This window comes from Portunus trituberculatus, chromosome 43 (genome assembly GCF_017591435.1).
Source record: "Portunus trituberculatus isolate SZX2019 chromosome 43, ASM1759143v1, whole genome shotgun sequence".
NCBI lineage: Eukaryota > Metazoa > Arthropoda > Malacostraca > Decapoda > Portunidae > Portunus > Portunus trituberculatus.
The window spans coordinates 11,913,856-11,932,877 of record NC_059297.1 but is presented as its reverse complement, the minus strand read 5'-3'; the positions used below and the strand labels follow the sequence as shown (position 1 = coordinate 11,932,877).

Here is a 19,022-nt window from a genome sequence, read left to right as displayed (position 1 = left end):
TTTATTTATTTAATTATTTTCACCAGAGCCAGAAACTGATTAGGAATAAAAAATCATTACCCTCATGTTGAGGTTCATGAAGAATTGTTTTGTGTAACTCTTTTACTTGTTTCTGTTGACTGACTATTTTATTATTTCTTATCAAAATAAATTCTCAGGCTAGATGAAATGCAGGAATGTCTAAAGTCTTAAGACAAATGCCTAAATTTGTTAACATGAAGCCGCCATGATGTAAGGACTCATATTCATCAAGCAGCTATTTGTTGGATATTTATCTCAACCATGTACAAATTATTTCCCATTCAGTTGTCAGAAGGCACTGGTACAGTGAGAGAGAAGACTCGGTAATTTTTCCAACACTTCCAGAGGCTAGAGTAGTGATGCAGGAATGGATGGCTCTCGGCTACTGGGTGAAGTGACTAAGCAGAGCCGGGGGTGACGCGCCTTGCTATGGGGAGGCAGTGCACTGGGGAGCACCTGACCTGTTTGATTATGATGGTGGTGGTAGTGGCTGGCCTGTTTTGGCTGGAACAAGAGAGGACCTGCTTTGGTGGTACTGGAATGATCTTTTTGCTCATCTGTGCTCGATTACCAGTCCACTTTGGTGTTCTCTCTTCTACTTCCTCTTCTTCATCATCCTCATATTCTTTATCCTCATATTCATCCTCCTCCTCCTCCTCCTCTTCCTCCTCCTCTTCTTCCTCTTTCTCCCTCTCTATTTGTATTTGCTTTTTATCTCCTTTCACTGGTTTTTCTACTTGCTTTTCTACGATGTCTATAACTTGCTTTTCTACTGTCCTTTTCTCCTCCTCCTCCTTTTTGAACACTTTGGTCTCCTCTTTCTTATCCTCTTTTACTTCCTCCTCCTCTACCTCTTCATCTTCATCCTCCTCTTCTTCCTCCTCCTCCTCTTCCTCCTCCTTCACTACTGTCTTTGTTTGATCCTTCACTGGTACCTTAACTTGCTCCTCTACTACTCCCTTGTTTGGCCCTTCCTCAGGCAGACGCTGTGCCAAGGAGTCTCGTAGCATCTTGATTTCTTCCTCCTCCTGGAAATTTAATGCATTCTCATCTCATCCTATTATTCCTGCCTTCCCTCTACTGGGATGTCTCTACTTTTTTCTCTTTTTTTTTTTTTAAGCATTGTTCTCCTTTTTGTACTAGTTCTACCTGTTCTTCTGTTAGTTTTTTTGTTTGTTCTATTCCTTTTTCTACTCCTATGTTTTATTCTGTTTTTCCTCTCCTGATTTTTTTATTTTTTATTATTCTCTCTCTCTCTCTCTCTCTCTCTCTCTCTCTCTCTCTCTCTCTCTCTCTCTCTCTCTCTCTCTCTCTCTCTGGACCTCTTTTCCTTGTTTTATTCCTTTCCTTTCTGTGCTATAATCACTTAAAATCAATCAATCAATTAATAATTCATTCAGTTAGTCCTTCCCTTTCTATCTTCATCTTCCTCTTCAGTGGTATAGTCAGTGAGCAGACACACAAACACAAGCCATGCAAAACAAACATCTGCTTAGAACATATACTCTTGGGAAACACTTTTTTCTTCATTTAAGATCTGGTGTAAGAAGCTAAATAAGAATAATAAATCTCATCTGAAAACATTTGCAATATGGTGAGTGTGTGTATAGTAATAGTATTTAATAACTATTACTTTTGTCAATTTGAATTTTATATACAGATATGTTTTTTTTTTTTGGGAATATATAGCTACATCTTTTTTTTTCACTAACAAAAAATCATAATGTGACTGCAGAACACAACCCCTAAGAGTCTTGTTTGTTGGGTTGAATTTAGAATTACTGGTGAAAGTTTCTTCTTTGTGATAGACAAAATAATCCTAGTGAAGCAAGAAGCAGAGGGAAGACTGTAATTCATAACGTAGGCTAATCATTCAGGTCTACCATAAGCTTTAGGTATGAATTGCCTTAACACGTTCCCTGCGATTGGCAGCACGGCAAACTCTCCCGCACTGCGATACAAATAAATTTTTATCATGGCAGTACTGATCAAGCCAGGGAAGTGAGAAGAGGAGAGTGTTGTCTGGGAGAACACCCAAATGAACTGGCAACCTCAAAGTGTTTGTCCACCAGTGGGTTGCATCGCATACTGTGAAAAATCTATGGCTTCTCTGCGATATGACCCACTAGTGGGCATACTTTATTTGTCAACGTTCAGTACGTCTATACTTTACTATATTTTTCTTTTCCTAAATTTGTTTATATAATTTTGTCTCTTTGTTTTGCATATTTGGAAAATTAATGCTACATGGATTTATGTTAGTTCAACAGAAGAGAGAGAGAGAGAGAGAGAGAGAGAGAGAGAGAGAGAGAGAGAGAGAGAGAGAGAGAGAGAGAGAGAGAGAGAAGATAAAGTAAGATAATAAAGATGATATCAGGAAAATTATGAAATTATGAAAATATCAATGAAGAAAATTATTGAAGCTTATCAAGGAAAGTCCAATTGTGGTATCTCAGTTTAGATTATTTGTTATAGAAAAGTTTTATATTCTTCTGAAGGAAAATGCAACATAATATAGTTTTCTTGCATATATCAGCAAAAAAAGTATTTACAGTAAATTTTTTAAAGCACTTTTTTTTATTTATTATGTTTTGTTTCTTTACTTATGTTTATTTACATATGCAATTCAAAAGGGTCACCAATGGCAGCTTTTTTTACAATTTATCCAAATAATATCAGGAAAAATTAAAAAAAAAATCTATAAAGAATCATTGAAGCTTGTCAAGGAAAGTCCAATTGTGATATCTGTTTCAATTATTTGTTATAGAAAAGTTTCATGTTCTTCTGAAGGAAAAAAGTGCAAGATAATATAGTTTTTTTTTTTTACATGTATTAGAAAGAAAATATAAACAAAAAGACTTTTTCATATAATTTTTATAAAGCTAAAAAAGAAATAAGCTTCATATTATTTATCAATCAGTGTTTATTATGCCCTTCTACAAATACTATTTATTGCAATTTTACTATATGATCCAATTTCTATTAATAGTAAGATTAAAATGTGATGCATGTGAAAACTGTTGTACGACCCACTGGTGGGTCGCATTGCAACAGTGGATAGTAACTGATATCCCACTAGTGGGTCGTATTGCAGAGAACGTGTTAAAGCTTCATTTAATTTTCCCCAGTGTGTGAATTACAGGCTTCTATAATCATAAAAGATACTCCAACTGATTCACCTGAAGCTACTTTATCCACTTGCCTCAGAACACCTGTTTGTTAGGTTTATGTAGTACTATGGAGTATTCTTTGCATGTTGGGGGGTCATCCACTCACACAGTTTTATTAGATAGTGTGGAATCAAAAGCTTATTATCTCATCAACTACCCCCCTCTGATTGACTGTCTTCAATCTCTTTCTCACTGACGGAATGTTGCATCTCTCTATCTTTTATCGCTATTTTCATGCTAACTGTTCTACTGATGTTGCTAACTGCATGCCTCCCCTCCTCCTACAGCCTCACTGCACAAGGCTTCTTCTTCCTCTCATCCCTATTCTGTCCAATTTTCTAACACAAGAGTTAACCAGTACTCTCAATCATTCATACCTTTCACTGGTAAACTCTGGAACTTCCTGCCCGCTTCTGTATTTCCGTCTTCCTACAACTTGACTTCTTTTAAGAGGGAGGTTTCAAGACATTTGTCCCTATCTTTTGGCTAATTCCTTTAAAATCTTTTAGGGAACCTGCAGTTTCAGTGACCTTTTTTTTTTTCTTTTCTTTTTAATGTTTGTTACCCTTAGCAGGTCTCTCTTGTGGGAAAAAAAAAAAAAAAAAAATGAGATGTGCTTTATTGCAACCCTAGCCTGGCATCATATGACCTTGTCTTGGTGACATGATTAGATTTTCCTAGTTCATTTGTATTGAAGATCTGTAAAAATCCAGCCACAACTTGAACACCAACAACACTGCAGATTTTGTATATACTAAGTTGCACACAAGCCACACTTGCCATCCCTGTCACACACTTCAATGATACACTGCCACTCTTCTTTACACACACACACACACTCACACACACACACACACACACACACACACACACACACACACACACACACACACACAACTAACCTTAGTGATGGCCTGGTCCACTGCTTTGATGGCTGACATCATGCCCTCAATCTCCTGGTTGACACGATCCTTTTTGGGTCGGTCAGCAGGTGGTGGCAGTGCTGCAGGGCTGCCAGGTTGTGAAACTCCCTTAGTTTTGAAGCCACGTGGTAATGTGGCGAATTTCTGCTCTGGGGCATTTTCTTTTGCATCTGGTTGGGGAATAGCCTTTTCTGCTGACTTATTGGGAGCAGCCTTAGTGGGAGACTTAGCTGGTGAAACTTTGGAAGATGGTTTAGCCTGTGGCTCTTCATTAATGGGTGCCATGTCTGCTGTGGGGTCCTTAATGGCAGCTGCAGACACTTTGCGGAGTTTCTCCTGCTTGGCTGCTTCCACTTTCTCCCGCTTCTCTGATAGGACTTTAAGGAGACGCTCAGCCTCAGACTCTGATTCTGATGACTCTGAGGACTCTCTTTGACGGAGAATCTGCTTGGGCTCTGGTTTAGCTTTCTCGGGCTTGGCCGCTGGTGTTTCCTCCTTTTCCTTGGTTGGTGTCAGTTTGCATGTTGGCTCGGAAGGGCGGGAAGTTTCTTTTTGCTTCTCAGCCTTGCTTGATTTCTCTATTGTTGGTGCTGCTGGAAGGGTCTTCTTGATCACTTCTGGTTTCTCCTTAGCTGGCTCCTCCACCTTCTTTTTCTCTGGCTGAGCCTCCACCTTTGTCTTGCTTGCTGCTGGTGTTGGTATTTCTTTCACAGCCTTGGGTGATTTTTCTCTCTGCTTTTCAGCTTCCTTGGGCAAATCCTTGACTGGTGAGGGCTTTTCCCTGACTGATGACTTTCCTGCAGCTGGCTCTTTAGTGGGGGCCACTGCTGGAGTGTCCTTGGCTGTGGTGGGAGATGAAGGAAGTGTCTCTGCTGTGGACTTCTTGCGTAGTGTAATTGTTGGCTTCTCAGCTGGCTTAGCCTCAAAAGCTTTCCTGGCATCGGATACCTGTAAGACACAACACTAATCAGACTCCTGGACCACGGTGCACAGGGGAAATTGGGAAGGATATATTGAGACATTTATGGGATTGTGTTGAGGATATCATCTTATAACTGGTGCATGACTTATATGGTGCAGTGACATGCAGATAGAGAAGGAAACATGTTGGGCTGCAGACATGGACAAGACACTGGGGTCGTATAGGAAAGTGTGCTTATGGTACTAGTGCTGTGGGAAGTTGTGCTATGGGAAGGTGTGCTTACAGTCTGATGTTGTGGGAAGGTGTGGTTACAGTGGGGTGGTGTGGGAAGGTGTAGTTATGGCCTATTGCTGTGGGAAGATGTGCAAACAGTGGGGTGCTAGGAGAAGATGTGGTTACAGTCTGGTGTTGTGGGAAGGTGTGGTTACAGTGAGGTGGTGTGGGAAGTTGTGGTTACAGTGAGGTGGTGTGGGAAGGTGTAGTTACAGTGGGATACTCTGGGGAGGTGTGGTTACACAGAGGTGCTGTGGGAAGGAATGCTAACAGTGGGGTGCTGTGGGAAGGTGTGCCTCAAAGTATTGGTCAACAGTGTCATTGACAAGGGACAACATACAGTGTACATAAAATTATCCAATCAGAACAGTATCCTAAACTAATGTTCAAGCAAAGCATAACTATAAAAAAGTGAAAAATATTGGACTGTTCACTTCTATATACATGGCTTTGTATAAATGTTTCCCCAGTATTACGTACATAATAAATGGACAACAAGTGACAAGATAATGCATGGGTTTACAGAGTTATATACAAACATGTATAGCATAGTACATATATACAAAGAATATCTTTCCTCATAAGTCCATTGTGGATAATATCATTGTGATAACATTTAACTCCATACTTTGCACATATTTTTCCAAAACTGACAACGAAAACATAGATGGTAATGCACACAAGCATACACACACACACACACACATATGGTGACACACAATATATACAAAAAAAAAAAAAAAAAAAAAAAAATCAAATTAGTTTTCTCTACAACCACCACTATAACTACCACTTTATGAACTTGAGTTCATTGGTCTCTGTTTTTTCTTATGTATTTCCTTCTCAATTATATATTACTGTGAGAGTAATTTACTTTCATCTCTCTATGTTCTTCTGTCTCAGTCTTTATGAAGAATGTCTCCCAAGCACCACCACCAGCACAGTGACCAGCGCTGCCGCTCCTCAGGTAAAGACAAACAATAGCCCATAAGCTTCAAACCACAAGCAAGTGGGTGAAGCAGTTGAGGAAGCAGATATGTGTGTGTGTATTTACCTAGGGGTGTATGTGTGTGTGTGTGTGTGTGTGTGTGTGTGTGTGTGTGTGTGTGTGTGTGTGTGTGTGTGTGTGTGTGTGTGTGTGTGTGTGTGTGATTCACTTCAATTTTGGGCAGGGTTTATCACCTGTTATCCCTCTTAGAAAGTTAGTTCCATGGCTGTAACCTTTGACACAGCACATACCTAATTTTCCTGCCAAAGGAGGGTGGTGTCTTCATTATTCAGTGGAAATCTTTGTGACCTAAATAGGATGTGATTCTTAATCTGTCAAGAGACATGCAAAGAAGTTATTGCTGTTCTAGTGTATTTACCTAGTTGTAGTTTTACAGAGCCTGGGCTTTACACTCGTGTGGCCCCATCTCCCTATCTACATTTTGTTTACAGAAGTATCTAGTCAAATGATCAATCACATCTTGTATACTACTTTCTAGGTGAAGGGGATTAGAGTTTATATTGCAGGGTGTAGTAATGTACTACCAATCCTCTGTAGCACTGGGAGTCAGTATTTTTTTGGAGGTAGTATATAATTTATTCAGTCTTATTAGAATTTTTAGCCTCAGCTCTTTTCTTTTCCTCTTCATGATCAAATTAATGATCCACATATTATTATCAACCCAAAATGAAAACCATATTTCCTGATTTTGCTTCTTGTAATATACACTTCTGGTTTATTTGTGTTGAACTGGAGGTACTACAGTATTTACGGTGGGGAGATAGGGATGGGAGGAGGATGAAAAAATAATTTGCTATTGTATATAATCATAGAGAATTCTTAAAGAAAGAGTGTAATAAGAAAGATAATGAAGGAAAAAAGGAAGGGCACACCACCACACCAGACACTCACTCCTGCAGAATTGACTGGGAGGACAAACCACAGAGGCAGGACACAACAGCAACAACAACAAACAAACACTCACTCCTGAAAGTGCAGGGATGGCATGCAATAATCTCAAGAACTATCAAGAAATCACCCTTGAAAATGATTTCTATATAGGTAATATCAATTCATGCAGGTGCTTCTTTACATACCTAAATACCTTATCATGGCTTTTAAATATGTCAAGTTGCTGAAGTGTGTCAACTTGGAAATGTTGTCTTCCCATTACACCAAACTCTCCTTTGTATAGACGTGACACCACTATATTGATTGGTGGTAAAGGCAAACAAGAGTGAGAGATGAGTTACATTTCCCAACTAGTCTTGTCTTAAAGGTTCCACAGGAGAACTGAGCGAGGTAACTGTTAATCTCTCTATATATGTATATGGTGGTTGACTGTCAGCCTGCACACTGGGGCAGATAATCACCCACATTGTACATATATGTAGAGTTCAACTGGCTATCTGCTCTACTTTTCATGAAAAAGCTTTAGTGGCAAAACAATGAAGAAATAAAAGTATTGTGGTTCCACTTTTTTCATTAATCAAAACAGCCCTTTGAGTTTTATGAAATCATGTTTCTGAGAAAAAACTGTAAACCAGAAACCAAATAAGCTACATCATATGCATTTTGTACAACTCTATTAGAATTGTACTTTTTGTGTAAGAGATCCAAAGGTATTGTGTAACTTGGATTACATCAAAGTAGAGTATGAGTTTTTATTTCCCTTGTGATAGCTTCCCTGGACGAGGACAAACAGCCACACTCATGCTCGGCCTAAGTAATTCACAACCAGGAAAAGATAACTATGGAAAGGCAGTCCACACTAAAATGATTACCGTGTGATAATAATCTCCACCTCTCCCCACCACCACCCTCCACCCGCCACCTCACCCAAGGCCACACCCATGCTCGGCCTAGCAAACTCACAACCAGCAAGAGAATGCAACTAGGGAAGGTGACAACATGGATTACCTTGAGGGACGGCACCACCTTACTCCTGTGCTCAACACTCGGCTTCACCTCAAACTTCTTGGTCAGATCGGACATGACACTCGCTCCTGTGCGGACAGGCTTCTTGAGCTTGTCTGGTGGAGTCGAGGTGCTGCTTGACCGGTCATTCTCCCACATGGCCGCAGCTTTGAAAACTTTTGACTGCCGCCTGGCCCCGTCTGGTCTGGCTGGCCTGGATGCTGCCTCGCCTGACGACTCGGACCCATCGCGACTCCTAGCTGGTGTTGTAGGGGCAGACGACGGATGGCCGCTGCCTTTACGCATCTCAGGCCGTCCTGTTGGCTGGGCTGAATTGGGAGTTTGTGGCTCCTTCACCTCCTTCTCCTCACACTTAATTTTATCAGTCGCCTCCTGCAGAACCTTCTCCGTCTCACTGGTTGGCTGTGGTGCCTTAACTACCCTATTGGCCCCTCTGCTCCCAGATGCCACACTCTCCGCTGGCCTGGCCTCACCCTGACCCCTGGAGGCTGTTTGGACTAAGGACTTTGAATCTGTTTTCCTCACCTTAGGAGGCTGACTGGGTGGTGGCGATGGCTTCTTTTGTGGAGATTCCTTCGGAGATGCAGCAGCAGCAGCAGCAGCAACAGTAGCAGCAGCAGCAGTAGTGGTAGTTGTGGTTGTAGCTGCACTGGTGGTGGTGGTAGTGGTGATGGTGGTTGTGGTGGTGGTGGTGGTGGGGGATGGGGCTGCCCCCTTGGGTTGCTTTATGGGACTCACTGACTCTCGGAGACTAGACACCTTGGCCGTCCCTTTAGTCACCCGGCTGGACTCCCCTGACCGGGACCGACTTGGGGACTTCTTGACCACCTCCTCCACTTCCATGGGGGACTCTTGCACATCCCGTAACCTGACCTTACCCTCAGCTGACCCCTTGGATTCCCGAGGACTGAGCGACTTGTCCAGTTTTGCTGTTTCCTTGCCAGAGCCTCCCAGCCCAATACCACTCTCCCCTCTTTCCCCCCTCTCCTCCTCTTCCTCCTCCTCCCCTAAATCTCCCACTTCACCATTTATCACAGACGACGACATGTAAGCTGACTCAGTGTCATCCCTTCCACTTATGTCATCCCCAGAAGTGTCCTTTTTCTTGGTGGTCTTCTTTCTCTCCACACTACTATCTGGGGTGACCACTGAGTCTCTCTTTTTGGCACTCTTCTTCCTCTCTGTCCTGTCTCCCCCCTCACTGGCATCCCTCTCAATCCCAGACTCCCTCTTTTTAACACTCTTCTTTTTCTCTACCTTCTCTCCATCCATCTTCTCCACCTTCCTCATGCTCTTCCGCTTCTCTGACTGCTCACTTACGTCATTTGCTTCCCCATCCTCCAGCAGGGACTCGCGCTTCTTCTCTGCACTCTTCTTCTGCTCAGCCTTCTCCTGTTCCTCAATTTCTCCTGCCTCCTTCCGCCTCGAAGTCTTCCTGCGTTCCGCTGACTCCCCTTCTGTGCCAGTGGGAGGCTGTCTTGTGCCACTGCTTACCTCTTCACTACGCTTCTGCTCCTTCCGTCCAGCTTTGATTGAAGCATCTGAAGCATCACGCTTCTTCTTCCGACGCTCCACTGTACCACTCTCATCAACAGCTTTCCTTTTTCGCTCTTCCTCCTCCTCTTCTTCTTCCTCCTTGCGCTTCTGGATCTTTTGTGCCACCAGGGCCTCTATCTCATTGGTGCTGATGGAGTCAAGAGCCCCAAGGGAGGCTGAGCGGGCTGGAGTGACTGGAGCAGCAGTATCGGCTGGGGGTGGAGGAGGGAGCTTGAGGTTGGGTGGTGGGCGCGCTGCCTCTGAGTTTGGCGGGGACTGTGTGGAGGAAAGGATTCATTAACTAGTAGGTGACCACTGTTATATCATGTGGCATTTGTTTTAAGAAGCTGCCATTCTGTATTAATGGCATGTTGTTAGAGATATTGCATCAACATTAGCCCAAAGTGTTCTGGCATCTTGCTATTACTACTGTGTTGGCTTAGAAATTGTAGTAAGGCTGTGTAGTAATGTATCTTGGAGCTGAAAGGACTAATGACTGACATAGGGAAGAATGATATTTGATTTGATTAATAAAGATGAGTGAATATAAGTAGAGGTGAAAGAATGGAATGAAGAGAGAGAGAGAGAGAGAGAGAGAGAGAGAGAGAGAGAGAGAGAGAGAGAGAGAGAGAGAGAGAGAGAGAGAGAGAGAGAGAGAGAGAGAGAGAGAGAGAGAGAGAGAGAGAGAGAGAGAGAGTCAAAAGAAGATAGTTGTCATGTGTTGTGAAATCTTAGCTGTCATGTGTTGTGAAATCTTTTAACTTATAACATTTGAGCTGACTAGAACCAGAGTAACGTAAGTGACACTCCGGCTAAAATGATTATTTTTATTGTATTATCTTCCCCCACCTTCCTATTTTAGCGAGAAGCAGAGTAGAAATCAGCATGGACACCACAATAGAGTCGAAAATCCAACCAAATGCAGTTATCTATAGACTTTTTGTGTTGCTCTCAAAGCAAGGCGATGAGTGGCTGTTGCCAGATTGAAGTAATTTCCACCTAGCAGCCAGCGGGCCAATGACAGCATGTGCTTCGCATCATGTCACACGACTGACAGCAGCCTGCCTCACCCACAGTCCCACACCTCATATCCACAGACACTCATGCACCCTCCGCCAGCTCGCCTCCACTGAATGACACTGCTTTTATTTTACGCTTATACACAACATTTCATCATGGTGGACAACAACGTGCCCCCTGAGGAGCCACAACCCTCTAGGGGAAGGAAAAGTGTGCATAATTCTGCAGAGTTGAAGAAAAAGTTAGCTAAAAGACAAAGGGCTATGGGAGAAGCATACATGAGCAGGTCTACAGGCCGCCATGTACAAGCGTGATCATTTTCTTTCTTTCCTATTTAGTTATTCTTCCTAATGGATTATTTTCTGAGTTTGTTAGTTGCTTGTTTCTATTTTATGGCATTAAAAGGACAGCTTTTTTTCTACCACTTATCATTCTTCCGTTATTAGGTGGTCAGATAAGGAAGTACATGCACAAGTGCCACTTAGGTTTTTGCGTAATAAAATTAGTACATCAATCAAGATTGGCTTCAATGGTGAATCTCAATAAACTACATGCTGTTGAAACAAGTTGACACAGGAGCAAGAATAAACAATGCATGCATGTTTGATAAACAAAATATTGCAAGTGTTGTTGTTTTTTTCCACATATAAACTGGATAAAAAAAAAAAGCAGTCATCCATTGACCTTTCAGAACACTTCAGTTTCACTAAATGCCCAGGAATAGGCTGTGAACCACATGCAATAACAAACATTTTGAAGCCAAGCCCTACTTCCTATCTCAATTAATTGAGGAGGTATTGCATTCTGAATGTTGTAAAACTTTGATCACTTTTTCTCCGTTTTCTATTTCTGGCGCTTTCGTTACTCTGGCTCTGGGTGCCTCATTTCAAGTACAGTAAACCCCCCGCACTTAGTGAATCAATTAGTATGGCAAAACTACTGCCAAATGCGAATTTTGCCAAGCACGAGTTCTTTATACCATATAAATTGCCTAAAAAATGCCTCAATCAGTCTTTGATCATTGCCAAAGTCCCTCTTTTGACCCCTAAAATACTATCTTTCGAGCTGAAATAAAATCTTTTGCCTTTACATATTAGAACACATGTACAAAACAGACCAATAAACAATATATAAAGCTAATAACACATGATGTAAAGGCTGAATGTAACTCCCATTTTTCCACCCATTTCACTCATCCACTTTCGTCCTTACCGCCACCACCATTCTCCTTACCCCCACCGGTACCACCTGTTGCGCTGGCAGAGGCCACGTTGGCGGTAAATTGCCAGAATTCGTTCCCACGCTAGCAGAACAGAGGGCAGCACAAACAAAATGGCTGAAGGGGACTCTCAAATTGCATTCTGATAGCTTTAGAGAGAGGTCTGATGTCACCGGGGAGCCGTGTGGTTCACCGTGTGGCCGCCAAGTTTGAATTCAAATTGCCAAGTGTGCACTTGGTGGTCCATGGCCACCCTACCACCAAAATTTAATTTCGTCAAGGTGAGATTTGCCAAGTGCGGAAGCTTACTTTACTGGAATGATAGTGATCACAGAAAAACCCTGGCCATACTGTTGTCATGACTGTCCTGGTGTATTGTCCAACTGTCCTTTGTGATGGTTGTCTGTTAAGTGTATTTTTTTTATTTATTCAATTATAGTCTTTTTATGTAAATTAGCACTTGGAAAAAAAAAAAGGGCACATTGAAAGTGCCAGATGTGTAGTCAAGGTGGTTGTGTACAGTATATGGCATCTGCATACTGAGTGATTGTCTATGTAGCATACTGTTCAGGGCAATGCAGCAGTAGTGTCAGGGAGATGTGAGAGGAGTTAGTCACCCTAAGCACACTAACTCTGGCACTGTTGTCATCTTCCTCGGGCTGGATCAGCATGTGTTCTGAGTTGATGTGCTTTGGGGCAAGGGACAGCAGCAGGTCAAGGCGCACAGGGGTTTGGTTGGCCAATGCCTCAGCCACCATTAGGCAAGGCTCCTCAAAGCCTTCGTTGACCCACCAGTGGCTGCAGATCTCTTCAACTGTGGCTCGCTTGCTAGCAGAGACTGTCAGCATGTGTCTAATGAGTTCAGATGCACCTGTGGGATAGAAGGTGGTTAGGGCAAGATAGATTAATAAAAGATTATATCAACAACACTAGCAATTGATAAGAACATAAGAACAATGAATATAAGGGAAGCTACAGAGAGCCACCAGGCCTGTATGTGGTAGTTCCTGCATATATGATACTTTAGTCATCTTTAACCCCATGGAATTTATTGCTTTTTAAATAAGCCTTAGAATCTGGCAAAGTATTTGAACCATTTGTTTTTCTCATGAAGCACTAACAGTAGCTAATGATTGATCTATATATATCTATTGACATAAATGTCTTCTCTTTCTAAGAACATTCCTAAAAGATGATAACCACACTTTCTCATCTTATTCCTCCATAGGATCCAGTTTATTGATAAGTTTTGTAATAACTCACGTGAGGGTTTCTTAGGCTCATAGTAGTCTCCCTGAGTGATCTGCTTCACCAGTCGTTTGAAGTTTGAGCCATCAAAGGGCATGGCTCCATACACCAGTGTATAGAGCAGCACACCCAGTGACCAGCAGTCCACCTGACATCACATACAGATTGGGCAAGTCATTTAGGATGAAGAAAAGACAAGGTAAGTATGGAATGTTGACATGATCGTACATCAACACTCCAGCACCCACATGCTAAGACACACACACACACACACACACACACACACACACACACAGTCAGGAAGTGGAAAGAAAGGAGGTAAATTACAAAGTTGCAAGTCTGGAAAAGGAAATCAAAGAGTCAGGGGAGAAAACTTTGGGCCTTGCTGAAATTATAGATCAACAGATCATAGAAGAGAAGATAGCTGAGAAAGTGGTGAAGGTTATTAAGTCAAATGAGACATTGGTGAGGGAAACTGTAGACAAAAAGAGATGTGTGGTGATATTTGGTGTGGAGGAGGATAAGACACCGAGTAAAATGGAGAGAGAAAAACATAAAAAGGTGATAAATAATATCATTAATGTGGTGCAAGAGGAGGAAAAGACCTAGTACAAGAAATAGAGGACTTCCATAGAATTGGAAAGTTCACAAGAGAAGGTATGAGGCCAATAAGAATCAAACTTAAGTCACAAAAGGATGTAGATGAATTGGTGGAGAAGTCATGGAGGCTAGCCCAGCAGGAAACAACAAGGAAGATTTGGTTGAGAAGAGATCTCGGTGAAAAGGAAAGAGAAATGTTAAATGAGTTGAGAAAGGAGGCTTTGAAAAAAATGAAGAGAGGACAGAAGAAGAGAAGAAAGAGTTTTTCTGGAGAATCTTGGATATGAGACTGAGGAAGTGGTTCATAACCCAGAAAAGTACAGCAAGAAAGGACTAAAGAAACTTACATATGAGCGAAATGTAATGTATTCCAACATAAATGGAGTGATATCGGGATTTTAGAACTCAACGATTACTTGAGGGACAAGAACCCAGATATTGTGGGTCTTACTGAAACAAAACTGAGAGAGGGAGAAGACCTGATGAAGGTTGGAGAAGGAAATATAACGTTTGGAAAAGAAATAGAGTAGGTAAGATGGGAGGAGGAGTGATGTTGCTGGTTAAAAAGATATAAAGGTGGATCAAGTGAAAAAGGTATGGGAAAGGCAGAAGTGCTAAAGATCAGAGCAGAAACTAATGAAGGAAAAAGAGGCACTACATAGTGGTGTACGTACCACCTAAGACAAATGCATGGTCAGTACAGGAATATGAAGAAATGATAAGTGATACAGGAACATGTCTGGAAGAAATGTTGGGTGGCTGTGAACGAACTATAATGATGGGAGATTTTAATTGTAAAGAGGTGTGTTGGGAGGACTGGTCAATGGAAGGATCAGAGACAACATGGGGAAATACACTATTGACACTGGCAATGGAAAATGTGTTAACTCAGTGGGTCAAAGAAGATACTAGGTTTGGAGGAGAGGGAGCATCGTCAAGACTGGACTTGGTCTTTAGTACAGAGCCAATGGTCATTGAGGAGATGAGGGTGGAGTGCCCTTTAGCAAAGAGTGATCATGCAGTTTTGGAGTTCAAGGTGATAGACGAAGAGAAATCTAGAAGAAATGAAGAATATAAAGTGGGAAGATGGAATTATGCCAAGACAGATTTTGGAAACCTAAAGAAATTCTTTCAAGAGACAAATTGGATGAAATTCAAGAGTGCTAAGGAGCAAATGAAAAGTGGAAGGAATTTATAAAAATATACAAAGAAGGTGAGAAAAATTTGTACCAATAAGACAACATAGAGAAGTTGGAAAGCAGGACTGGTTTAACGATAGATGTGAAAAGGCTAGAACAAGAAAAGAGGATGCATGGAAGAGGTGGAGAAGGAAAAGACGGATTAAGCAGTGGGAAAGTTACAAAAGAGCAAGAAATGAATATGTGTTGATTAGAAGAGAAGAAAGAAAGAAACAAGAAAAGGATATAATTGATAAATGTAAAGACCAACCAAGGCTTTTTACAGACATGTGAACAACAACATCAAAAATAGAGAAAGTATTGAAAGTTTAGAAGTAAATGGAGTATACAGTGAAGATCCCAGGGAAATGGCAGAGGCTATGAATGGATGCTTTCGGAAGGTATTCACAAAGGAGACTGCTTTTGACAAACCACTGGTAATGGAACAGAAAGGGATTATGAAGGAGTTTCAAGTAACTGTGGAGGAGATCAAGAACATGATGGGGAGTTTAGAAGTGAGAAAAGCTGTGGGACCTGATGGGGTATCAGGATGGATTTTAAGAGAATGCAGGGAGCAATTGGCAGAAAAAGTTTGTGAAGTAATTGATGCCTCATTAAGGGAAGGTGTAGTGCCCCAAGACTGGAAAAGAGCTAACATTGTCCCAATCTATAAATCAGGTAACAAGAGAGACCCATTGAACTATAGACCAGTGTCACTTACAAGTGTGGTAGCTAAGATGTGTGAGAGGGTGGTGAAGAATAGATGGACAGACTTCTTGGAGAAAAATGACATACTTTGTGAGTGTCAATTTGGTTTTAGAAAGGGCGTTCATGCACGACAAACCTGATATGTTACTATTCGAGGGTGATAGATGTAATACAGGAAAGAGATGGTTGGGCTGATGGAATATATCTGGATTTAAAAAAGGCCTTTGATAAGGTACCACACCAGAGACTGATCTGGAAACTTGAAATGGTAGGAGGAGTGCATGGCAGTTTACTAAAATGGATGGAAGACTTTTGGTAGGAAGAGAAATGAGAACAATAATTAAGGACAGACCATCAGAATGGGGATTGGTGGAGAGTGGAGTTCCACAGGGATCAGTGTTGGCACCAGTAATGTTCGCAGTCTACATAAATGACATGGTGGATGGGGTGTCCAGTTATGTGAGCCTATTTGCAGACGATGCAAAATTGTTAAGAAAAGTGAGATGTGACAAAGATTGCGAACTACTCCAGGAAGACTTGGACAGAATATGGAAATGGAGCTGTACATGGCAAATGGAGTTCAACACGACAAAATGCAAGAAAATAGAGTTTGGCAAGAGTGAAAGAAGAATCAGGAGTATGTACAAGATAGGAAATGAAGACATAAAACCAGTCATGAAGAAAAAGACCTTGGGGTGACAATTACCAATGACCTATCGCCAGAGAGACATATAAACAAAATAATTGGAGAAGTATTGAACTTATTGAGGAACATAAGAGTGGCGTTCAGATATCTAGATGAAGAAATGATGAAGAAAATAATTACTGCAATGATAAGACCGAGGCTTGAATATGCAACAATACAGTGGGCTCGAACTTAAAGAAACACATAAGGAAACTAGAGAAAGTACAGAGGGCTGCAACAAAATGGTGCCTGACTTAAGAGATTTGACTTATGAAGACAGACTGAAAAGAATGCAACTTCCAACCCTGGAAAACAGAAGAGAAAGGGGAGACCTGATAGCAATATACAGAGTGATGATTGGCATGGAAAAATGGATAGGGAAGATCTGTGTATGTGGAATGGAAGAATGTCGAGAGGGCATGGGAAAAACTAAAATGGCCACTTATAGGAGAGATGTGAAAAATATAGCTTCCTCATAGAAGGGTGGAAGCATGGAATAGTTTAGACGTGGAAGTGGTCAACGCAAGGAATATTCATGATTTTAAGAAAAGCTGGACATTAATAGATATGGAGACGGGACAACACGAGCATAGCTCTTTTCCCGTATGTTACAATTAGGTAAATACAATTAGGTAAATACACACACACACACACACACACACACACACACACACACACACACACACACACACACACACACACACACACACACACACACACACACACACACACACACACACACACACAATGAAGGTGAGAATGAGGTCTCAAGTGGCTGTAGAGGAAATTATGGCTAGAAAAAGGAAATAGAGAGGACTGTCTTCTGTTGCAGGAAGATTTAAACAAGATCTATGAATGGAGCAAGAAGTGGAAATTGGAGTTTAATGCCAAGAAATGCCACATAATGGAACTAGGAAAGAGTAAGAAAAGACCAGTATGGAACTATTTGATGGGAGAGAAGCAAATAATGAAGACTAAAGAGGAAAAAGATCTTGGAGTGATCATACAAGAAAATCTGAGTCCTGATAAATACATAAACAAGATATTTGGACTATCACATAAGATGTTGACTAATATAAGAGTGGCATTTCATTACATGGATAAAGATAGGATGAAAAAAATCATCACAAGCATGATATGCCCAAGGCTGGAATATGCAGCAGTGGTGTGGTTTCCTAGCTCTAAAAAAGATATAAGAAAATTGGAAAGGATACAGAAGATTGCTACAAAGATGGAGCCGGAATTAAAGGACCTCACTTATGAAGAACGACTGAAGGAAATGGGACTGCCAACCTTACAAGATAGAAGAGAACATGGGAACCTAATAACAATGTATAAGATAGTAAATGATATTGAAAAGATAGACAAAGAAGACCTGGTGCTGTTGACGGAAGAAGATGGAAGGACAAGAGGACATGAAAAGAGCAGGATGGGGCAGTGTGTGAAGAATATTGGAAAATACAGTTTTTCACACAGAACGGTGGAAAAATGGAATGCATTGGATAATGGAATTGTCACAGCACATAGTGTGCATAACTTTAAAGAAAAACTAGATAAATGGAGATATGGAGACAGGACACTATGAGCCCCGCTCAAACCTTGTACAATACAACTAGGTAAATACAAACACACACACACACACCCAAACACACACACACACACACACAAAAAAAAAAAAAAAAAAAAAAAAATCAATAAAAGAAAGGAAAAAAGAAAGAATTCACACATGAAGACAAAGAAAACAGAGTATGTATTTCAAAAGATAAAATAATTTCCTAACCATAGTAGTATACTAAGTATATTAAGAGAAAGAATAATTCCCCTTAGCTTCTGAATAGAAAATTTAATTTCACTTCTGCTTTAATTACTCTCCTTTCTCTTGACTCTAATGTTGGTAATATGTACCTCTTTGTCAAAACATTACCTCTGGGCCAACGTATGGGATGCCCTTGACAATTTCAGGAGAGGCATAGAGTGGAGAGCCACAGAAGGTGTCCAGACGATGCTTTTCATCAAACACATTGGACAGTCCAAAGTCTGCAATCTGAGGAGAGAGTGTATTGTTCCTTTACAGAATGGCCACAAACAAATACTTTCATTCCTCAATGCTTAATATTAATTTATTTTTACTGTAACTTTTCTTTTAATATTCTGTCAATCCACTTCATACTCATCCTACCTCTGCCTGACCTGTCATCCTTTCATACATTTGCTTTGCCACTTTTCTTCATCCATTCACTTTACCTTATTTTTTTTTCTTAAGTTCCTATGACTTGAACTATTAAAAAGAGAAATTTATATGATTTGGGATTTAAGTTCTGGCTAGTCACTTTTTTGTAATAAAAAAAAGCTCACCTTGGCATTTCCTTCAAGGTCAAGTAAGATATTCTCGAGTTTGAGATCCCGATGACAAATCTTGTGCTGAAAAGCAAAACAGACATTTGGTTTGGATGGAAAAACTATCTTAAGGATAAAGAATATTAGTTTTTGTTAGATCAACAGGAAAGGGCAAATATCTATAAATAGAAACATTTGAGGTGCATTACAAATGGAAAAAAGTTTTGTTATATTCTGGAAAGGACACTTACCAATA

General features: G+C 41.0%; 1 protein-coding gene across 13 annotated transcripts in view; it reads right to left on the bottom strand.

The window, feature by feature from the left end:
• The window catches only part of LOC123518079 (serine/arginine repetitive matrix protein 2-like), a 121,181-nt gene that overhangs the window by 37,747 nt on the left and 64,412 nt on the right, over positions 1 to 19,022 (bottom strand). For 5 of the 13 annotated variants that reach the window (XM_045278674.1, XM_045278667.1, XM_045278671.1 and 2 more), the window contains exons 6-12: positions 18,785 to 18,850; positions 18,354 to 18,473; positions 13,274 to 13,406; positions 12,628 to 12,881; positions 8,218 to 10,047; positions 4,094 to 5,062; positions 483 to 1,049 (exon numbers count right to left, since the gene is read on the bottom strand). In XM_045278674.1, the coding sequence (XP_045134609.1) occupies positions 483 to 1,049; positions 4,094 to 5,062; positions 8,218 to 10,047; positions 12,628 to 12,881; positions 13,274 to 13,406; positions 18,354 to 18,473; positions 18,785 to 18,850 (3,939 nt within the window). The remainder of the gene's footprint in view (positions 1 to 482; positions 1,050 to 4,093; positions 5,063 to 8,217; positions 10,048 to 12,627; positions 12,882 to 13,273; positions 13,407 to 18,353; positions 18,474 to 18,784; positions 18,851 to 19,022) is intronic. The other 8 variants (XM_045278669.1, XM_045278670.1, XM_045278677.1 and 5 more) reach the window with 6 other exon arrangements.